An 8071-nucleotide genomic window follows, 5' to 3' on the forward strand; every position below is an offset into this window, starting at 1 on the left:
CAAGACAGTCACGAGTCATCGCTTCGAATGCGAAATATTAATTAATTGCATTCTGTATTATTACAGGAAGAACACGACGCGTGTTTGCGACGCGTCCGAGCGTGATTGATTTGTTTAGTGTAAGGACTGACCACTTGAGCCGCACTGGCGGTAGGTGTGGGTTCTATCAAGCTCTGGTGCCAATTTCCGCCCATTGCCGTGTGTCAGAATAGCTGCAGCGGAGTAGCACAGATCGGACGACTTGGGAGGAGCAATGTAACTAACAATGCCTAGCCCATATGGTGGGTACCGGGCTGCACTTCGTATCCATCTTCAGTTAATCCGGGAGGTAAAGCCATGATGCCGGCATTGCACATAAGAATGTTATCACGGTCACACTGTTCAGGGTTAGGGCACATATCATGAGGGTTGGGGCATAAATGGGACATTCAGTGGAGTTTCGATCTTGAGAGAGCTGCGCAAACTCTTGAGTCGGGATGGGTACGCCGCACGGTTATCGACGGTCGCCCCGATTGGCTCGACGGCTTATCAGCTACGATTTGCTGCCCCTGTTGAGAACAGAGTCCGTCATCGCTCGAACAGAAGATTTGGAATGAGTCGAATTTTATATTCTGAAACTTAATCCCTCTAGATTTTGCTGACATGACTTTTCGACCAATTGCGTCGAAATTGAGATGGCCAGCCGCAGCTGTAGACATGGATCTGTTCTGGAGACACAGTGAAGCCCCTCTCTACTTGACTCTAGTTTGATTGGTAATCAGATCTGCAAATTTGTTTATTGTAAACGTTCGCATCCAGCAGTCGATTCGTACCAACCCGCCTCCATTTCGGGCGCTTCCGGAAATACCTGACCCGTAAATTTCTCGTATCTTAACAATCACGGGAACTTTCTGGTACACGATTGCCTCACTGACCTCGGAACACTTCAAGTATTCCCAGTCACATCAAACCCTGAAACCCTGCGAGATCTTCAGGGCATATGTTGATTGACGAGGTTTTATGTCGTCCATGGAGCTGTCGAGGTCAGAAAAACGAGGATATGCAGTTTTCGTGTAGAATCTTGCTATGGCGTTTAATGATGGGGATCTGAGTAACATAGAGGAAACCAGAAACGATGGGTCACTAGCTAAACTTCACCTGATCGATGGAACGAATACCTGATGAAATGAAGCGCGTCCTAAGTTTAATGGTTGGGACTACTTGAGGTGAGCTGGCCGAACAGGAACACATCCTTCCGTTTGAGCTAGTCCAGAGCTATGCAAGTCTTCTTTTCGCGCGTCTAATCAAGGTGGATTATCTGACGGGACGCTTCCACTCCAATACTATGCTCGCTCGTCGAAGGAGATCTGTCCCTTCCCGTCCGACTACTACGCATCAATAATGGGAGAATGGCGTCAGTTGATGCTGTCTCGTTAGAAAAAATTGTCAGTAAGATGACTCCCAATATGCGGTGGAATATGCGGTGGAGCGTGAACGAGCAGTGCTTGATGTATGAGGAGTGTTCCATCTACGCTGCATTTAAAAGCCAGTCTTTCATATCGAATATCCCAAAGGCAACAATTCGAACAACAATGAGACTGTGACCATAGCGCAGAAGGGTACTGCCTGCAACAATTCCAGTGCATGCAATTATCAAGAACATGGACTGGATGCAGACTTGTTGATTGATGACAATTCCCTTTCTCTTCATTCCACGAGCCCCATCAATTTGTGTTCAAGCCAAACTACCATATCCTACATCCTCGCCTTAGATTTTAATGGATCTTCTTGATCTCATATTCATAATTGCCATCGGAAGTAGTCGGATTGCTGCCGAAGGAAGTGACGCGGAATATTGCCACCGCTGCGATCTGTGCCTTGGCGTAGGGAATGAACTCTCGCATATCGGCCGCGACTATCCATAAGTTGCTGCTTAGTTCCTCATAGGAAAGGAGAGAGGACAAAAGGCAAAGGTTGACGTAGAGTGCACGCGAAGCATCTAACAGCAACAACGTCAAAATCAGCATGTTGCAATTTATAGTGCTTGCCCGCTCGCAGCTCTTCTTCCCACCCTGGGCATGGCCCAAAGGATCAGCTCGTCCGTTCCGAGTGAAGGTAAAAACACCCCTCGGGTCCACTTCTCCATGTTTGAGGAAATACCCGACCCAACTCCAGTCATTCACGTTTTCTAACGCCATTCCTAGGGCTCTGAGGGTGGATGATCCCGAGGGAACTACCTTCCAGGTCGGCATCAGCAACAATGGCTACAGGGAATCACGGCGAACTGCATCCACCAACGCTATCTGTTCACGAAAGCTGAATGCACTGGCAACTTTACCGCGAGTTTGGTTTGGGGTTGGAGTTCCGTACGGCACCATTACTTGGCCAAGCGGTCGAGATGACGGATTTGTCTTTATTGGGAACACATCCCAACGAACCATGATCCCTGACACTTCATTGAGGAGATAAAGATGCAGTGGCGCTGTTCATCATCAATACATGGCTCATACTCAATACATCTAACTGTTCATTACATATTTCTTGTTCCAATTGTTGTATTTCTTGTTTTCCGTTTTCACGCCAAGCACGACCTCGCGAACCGTCTGCCTACTTTCTTCTCACTTGACTTACGACATTCAACCCAGCTACGTTGTATATACCACTTGTGCAGACTTGTTTCTTTATATTCATACCTGATTCGTACTGCAAGTGCAGACAAGACAGAATCTACCTTAGAGTAATTTGTTTCCTCATCCTTGCATTTTAGATCAACACAAAAACAACGAACAAGGTCCCTGGTCTGGCGGATTTGTCCTTGCTTGTATTTATTGTAGCTAGTTTGGAACCTTGACGGACCAATCCACCTGGGATACTTTCCGAAATTTGGCGCCCCAGCGCTCCTCCCTCCCAAGTTGCTACTGATACTTGGACAATATTTGGACAATATTGAGCCATATTAAGTCTCTTACATCATGTGGCCAGTAACTACTCCCTCCCACCGTCACTAAAGCTGAATTTAAGCCAAGGTTGCCTCAAGCATATCGCCGCCAGCGAGTTCTTCAGTCAACGTTCGAAAGCCTCTCAACCGTAGTATTGATATGCCCATCGTAGTGCAGGATACACCAGTTATTCCGTACGGCAGGCTTTCGCAGTTGATCTCGAGAAGCAATCATGGAGTTTGGTAATCCAATACGATGGCCAACCAAACGGTCTCCTCTGGCACAGTATGCTAGAGCGTGTACTCGTAGCAGACTTCAACGAAAGACTTTGGAGCTTGACCTCCCCGCAAATCAATCTCTCCAGCTGGGACCCTTATCAACGGCGAGAGATCCGGGCTTCAACGACGTGATTGTGAAGAGCGAAGGAGATATTCGTCTAGCAATAGACGGCAGAGTCTGCTGCGAATTGGCACATTCCAAACGGGCTGGTGCTTGACAGGTATCAACAACGGACATATATATTTTTGCCTCTATCCCCCTAAAACAGAGAGGAGAGAAGAGCCATTTATATAAATGGGGTTCTGCCCCTGAACGCAACAACGCATCAAAAGAACCAAAATAAACTTCTACTAAAATAACCACTAAGCGTCTACATAATATCCACGTGTACGTAACACCCCCCCAAAGGTTGATTTGTAAAATCGAACTGCTTTCATGCGTCGATATCCGATTGTGACTCAGCATGAATCATGGGTTCAATATCGACTAAGCCTAATCGTTGAATGAACCGGTTGAACTGCTGGTGAGACAATGCCTTTGTAAGGCCATCTGCAGGCATTTCGTTCGTCGGCAACCAGTTAATCATTATACTTTTCTCTCGAAATTTCTGTCGCAGCCAATGATGATGCACATCAACATGCTTCAGCTTGGTACGAAGGTGCGGCGAATCATCTGTAATAAGACGAATGGTTTGTTGATTGTCACAGTGGATTGTTAATGGTTGATCGATATGGAATTGTAATCCCTCAAAAATGCGTTGAATTAGAAGGGCGTCCTTAGCCGTTGAGGAAAGTGCTTACAACTCGGCCTCGGTGCTCGAGGTAGTGACGGTGTCCTGTTTTGATGATCTCCATGCGATGGGACCGCCAAATAGTGTCATCACAAACGCTTGAGTGCTTTTCCTGTCCGTGGGATCATTAACCCTGAATCCTGACATAACCAGAGCTTCTTCTGAGCCCGGTCTCTGACTATCCGTATTCCCAAAAACCATTTCAGTTCGCCAAGGCTTCTCATTGCGTATAATTTCATCAGCGTCTGTTGGAATTCGATGCCCTTTGCTTCGTCAGTCGGCCGGTAGAGTAAAACGATATCGTCAACGAAATAAGAAAATAATAAGCCAATTGTTTAGAAAGATGCATGGCTCATCCAGTATAGGATTAAGTCCCAGCTTGATTAGGGCTGACGAGAACTCTTTTTGCCATAAAAGAGGTGATCTTCGAAGTCCGTACAGCGCTTTGAGGAGAAGGAGGCACATTCCGGCTTTCTTGTACCCATGAGGCATCTCGACAAATACCTGTTCATCCATATCACTGTTAACAAAAGCGTTTATCGCGTCAAGCTGCCACGTGTTGAGGTCAAATTTGGCGGTTATAGCCATCAATATCCGGAACGATTTTCCTGCAAGAGTCGATGCATAAGTGTCAAGGCTGTTCCTTGGCTGTAGATCGCCACGCACGCAAAGGCGAGCCTTGAGCTTGATTAAATATCCATGCTTGTCAAATCTATTCGCGAATACCCATGCAAGAGGAAGTATTTTCCCAGTTGCCTGATCTCTGGGGACTTGACAAAATGCACCCATAGCCCAGAGAGTTTATACTCGACTTGACCGGCTTGCATGAACTCTGCTTCGTACTTGTGTCCCTTAAGGTCCTTCCAGGATTTAGGCACTGGTGGAAGGTCTCTCCTATGGATTTGATGACGTGTTCCAGTAAAGAATGCTCCGTGACAGGTAGTCTGGGTTGCGAATGACGAATAGTCCTTCCTTTGCTTGACTCTAGGACCTGTTTGAATGATATTGGCTTCGTCAATTCCTTCATTTCTCTGACGACGGTGCTGTCTTTGGGGTTGAGTAGTTTCGTATCGACGAATTTCCACTTCGGGAGAAGCTTGAGGAAGATCCTCAGGGACGGACACTGATACATCTGACGTGTATTCAGGCTGCCCAGGTGATTCTGGCTCTATGCTAGACTCAGGGGTGATCAGCTGCGCCTGTGCCAGTCGTAACTGATCTAGATCCATCGCTCTCTTAGCTGGCGACGCCAGAACAGTCGATCGCTCATTTGGTCTGGCGACGACGATCGTATCCTCAATCTCTTGCTCTAGGTAAGCAGCCGGGTCGATTGGCTCAATATCCCCGTTCATCTCTGGAATCTCAATAGTTTCAATACTGCGCTCCAGCTCATTGAGTAGTTGAGACGACAGGTCCTTATTGCTAGGATCGTAGAACTTCGTTTCGTTGAAGGAGACATCCTTTGTCCATATACATCGCTGCTTTGAGGGGATCCATATTCGATATATCCCCGCTTTGCCCTTATAACCGATGAGCCACCCAATGTGAGCCCGCGGCTCCAGTTTGTGTTTTCTGTTCGTACCTTTTAAGGCGTCAGCGGTTAACGGATAAGCTGCACATCCGTACGCCTTGAGATGACTACCTAAAGGCTTCGGTTGTTGCATCTTGAAGTCTTTCCTGTTCGTCAATAGCAATTCATTTAGCATTTCCAGTGGAGACTTCCAGTTATTTTCTCTAATGGTGTTCGATTATGAAGATAAGCAGTTCCATATTCGATGATCGCAGGCCATAGGTTCTCAGGGAAACGTGCTTCAATTCTTTGAGCCCGAGCTTTTGCATGGATCACCCCCCAGCACGCTCTGCTCGTCCATTGGAGGATGGAGTAGTAGGGGCTGTTTGATCAAGCTCGATGCCTTCCCGTCGATGCCACTGCTTGAACTTATCACCTAAAGAGGTTTCGCCATCGGTGAAGAGAATGCAAATATTAAGAGCAAACTGTCGGTACACGTAGTGAGCAAATTGAATTATCCGGTCGACAATTTGGTCCTTGGTGGCAAGGGACCAGGTATACACAGTAATGATCAGAGCGTATTGCATGCCATTGTAGGCGAGAACTTCGGAAAAAAGGTCAATATGGATCCGTAAGAATGGGCGATTTGCCTGTTTGGAGAAGGGCCTTCGAGAAATAACCCGTCGAGCTTTGGATACCGCACAGCTTTCACACTGTACTACAGTTGGACCTTTAATCTTGACTCCTTCTAATGCGTATACAGCTGTTGCGAGAGCGTCGGATCCAATGTGTCCAAATCTTTGATGCCAGAGATCGACAGTTTGCAGTCTGCAGTGGAAGCGGTTCTCGTGAGGATGCTGCAAATGAGCCAATCTGATTAGGAGGGTTATATTCAAGAAGCCATTGGCCATGCCGATCCTCTAGGATGCACAGAACTTCGCTTGGTACAGAAGCCTATTAGCGCGGATATCCCAATCAACACCTTTGTCATAAAACTTGCGAAGAGACGCAACATTTGTCGCGAAACCAGGAATATAAGCGACGTGCTCGAGAGAGATAGGCCTCGGACCATTAGGACCTTTGACGTGGATATTAACTCGCCCATATCCTTCAATGGAGCACTCCGTATCACCGGCGACAACTACTGTATCGGTATCTGGTCGATGAAAATCTTCAAAGCGAGAGATGTCATTAAAGATGTGCATAGGAGATCCTGAATCTAGGATGACGCTGTTGATGAGGAAATAGTTATTAATCGAGAAGGAACCGGAGCTGTCCGACTCTTTGATGACACCGGTGAATGAGAGCACAGGTGGACCGTTAGTGTGCTCTTTGCCGTCCTTGTCCGCGAGCTTCGTCTGGTCAAGAACCTTCTGGGTCGCATCCATTTTAATAGTCTTCAGTTGGGGGTCTTTCTCTAAGGCTTCCTTTATCCTTGCTTCGATTGCTGGATCGGGTTGCCAGCTTGGCTTTCTCGACGATTCAACGAGATACCAACATTGTAAGAGTGATATTTTCCGCAGAGGCATGATTTCTTTGTATTAGTGGCATTCTCACTCTCACGACCTTGTAAAGTGATAGCAAAAGATCCAGTCTTCTCGTATGACGCATCTGCCTTTCTCTTTCGCCAATCGTTCCGAAAATATTCGGCGATGTCATATCCATCTGGAATTTGCTATCAACAACGGACATATATATTATTGCCTATATCCCCCTCTTCGTTGAAGTCTCTCAAGTTTTTGTCTCCAATAGCCAGCGAAATCAGGTACAATAGATGAAACCACTTTGACGAACTCGTATACCACTTCTTCGTTATCATGAACCTCTGGAATATTCTGTCTCTTTGCATTGGTATAGGCCGTCTCCCATGCTTCGATCCAAGTGTCAACCTGTGATGACTTAGAAGATCGTAGAGCCCGACGATTTCTTTTTTGCTTCTATTTTGCGGGCCATGTCCGTTGGAGCGACTCTCTATCGTAGGGCTTGAAGTATATCATATACTGTTGCTTCATCCTCGACATGAAGAAGGTAGGATCTAGATATCGTGGCCAGAATGTGCTTGCTAAGGTCGTCCAAAGCCTTTTGGATTCTCTATACCGTTCTCGATCATAAGCATAGTCTTTCTGCAAGATGCTATATCGTGAGATCTCTGAATCATCAAGGTCCATGATATTTCCAGCAGATTCGTTGACAGCCTTAATCGACGGCTTTTTTGGATCCAGGAGCTTGGCTACATCCTGTGGAGCTTTTTCTGGGTCAAATATATTCCCAAGTACCATTCGTCTTCGCCTGAGTCTTAATAACGATCATCCATTCGTCCCAGTCACCGGGTCCAGCTAGAATGATCTGTGAAGACCTCGTGGCAATAGCCATTTCGATTGTATCAAGCAGTAAAATAAGAGAGGATAGCGGAATTAGTCGATTCGTTCAAAGTCTCAGATTCTTTTCGAAGCAAGTGATCGAAATATATCCTTGTTTTTGAGGAATTGGCGCTAAACAGGACTCATAACTATCAACAACGGACTTATATATTATTGCCTATATCCCCCCTAAAACAGGGAGGAGAGAAGAACC

At 46.5% G+C, this 8071-nt stretch overlaps 1 protein-coding gene across 1 annotated transcript; it reads right to left on the reverse strand.

Moving 5' to 3' along the window:
- Window positions 1-6055: 6055 nt before the first annotated feature.
- On the reverse strand, window positions 6056-7230 carry V1508DRAFT_95136 (uncharacterized protein). Its single transcript, XM_066943121.1, has one exon. It carries the CDS (start codon window positions 7024-7026, stop codon window positions 6418-6420), a length of 609 nt encoding a protein of 202 aa, XP_066792043.1. The 5' UTR covers window positions 7027-7230; the 3' UTR covers window positions 6056-6417.
- Window positions 7231-8071: the final 841 nt, after the last annotated feature.

The sequence above is a fragment of the Lipomyces doorenjongii genome (assembly GCF_038497915.1).
Source record: "Lipomyces doorenjongii strain NRRL Y-27504 unplaced genomic scaffold V1508scaffold_194, whole genome shotgun sequence".
Taxonomy (NCBI): domain Eukaryota; kingdom Fungi; phylum Ascomycota; class Lipomycetes; order Lipomycetales; family Lipomycetaceae; genus Lipomyces; species Lipomyces doorenjongii.

Coding starts and splice junctions, on each gene's coding strand:
- V1508DRAFT_95136 (XM_066943121.1), bottom strand. CDS start 7,026: ATGCCTCTGCGGAAAATATCACTCTTACAATGTTGGTATCTCGTTGAA.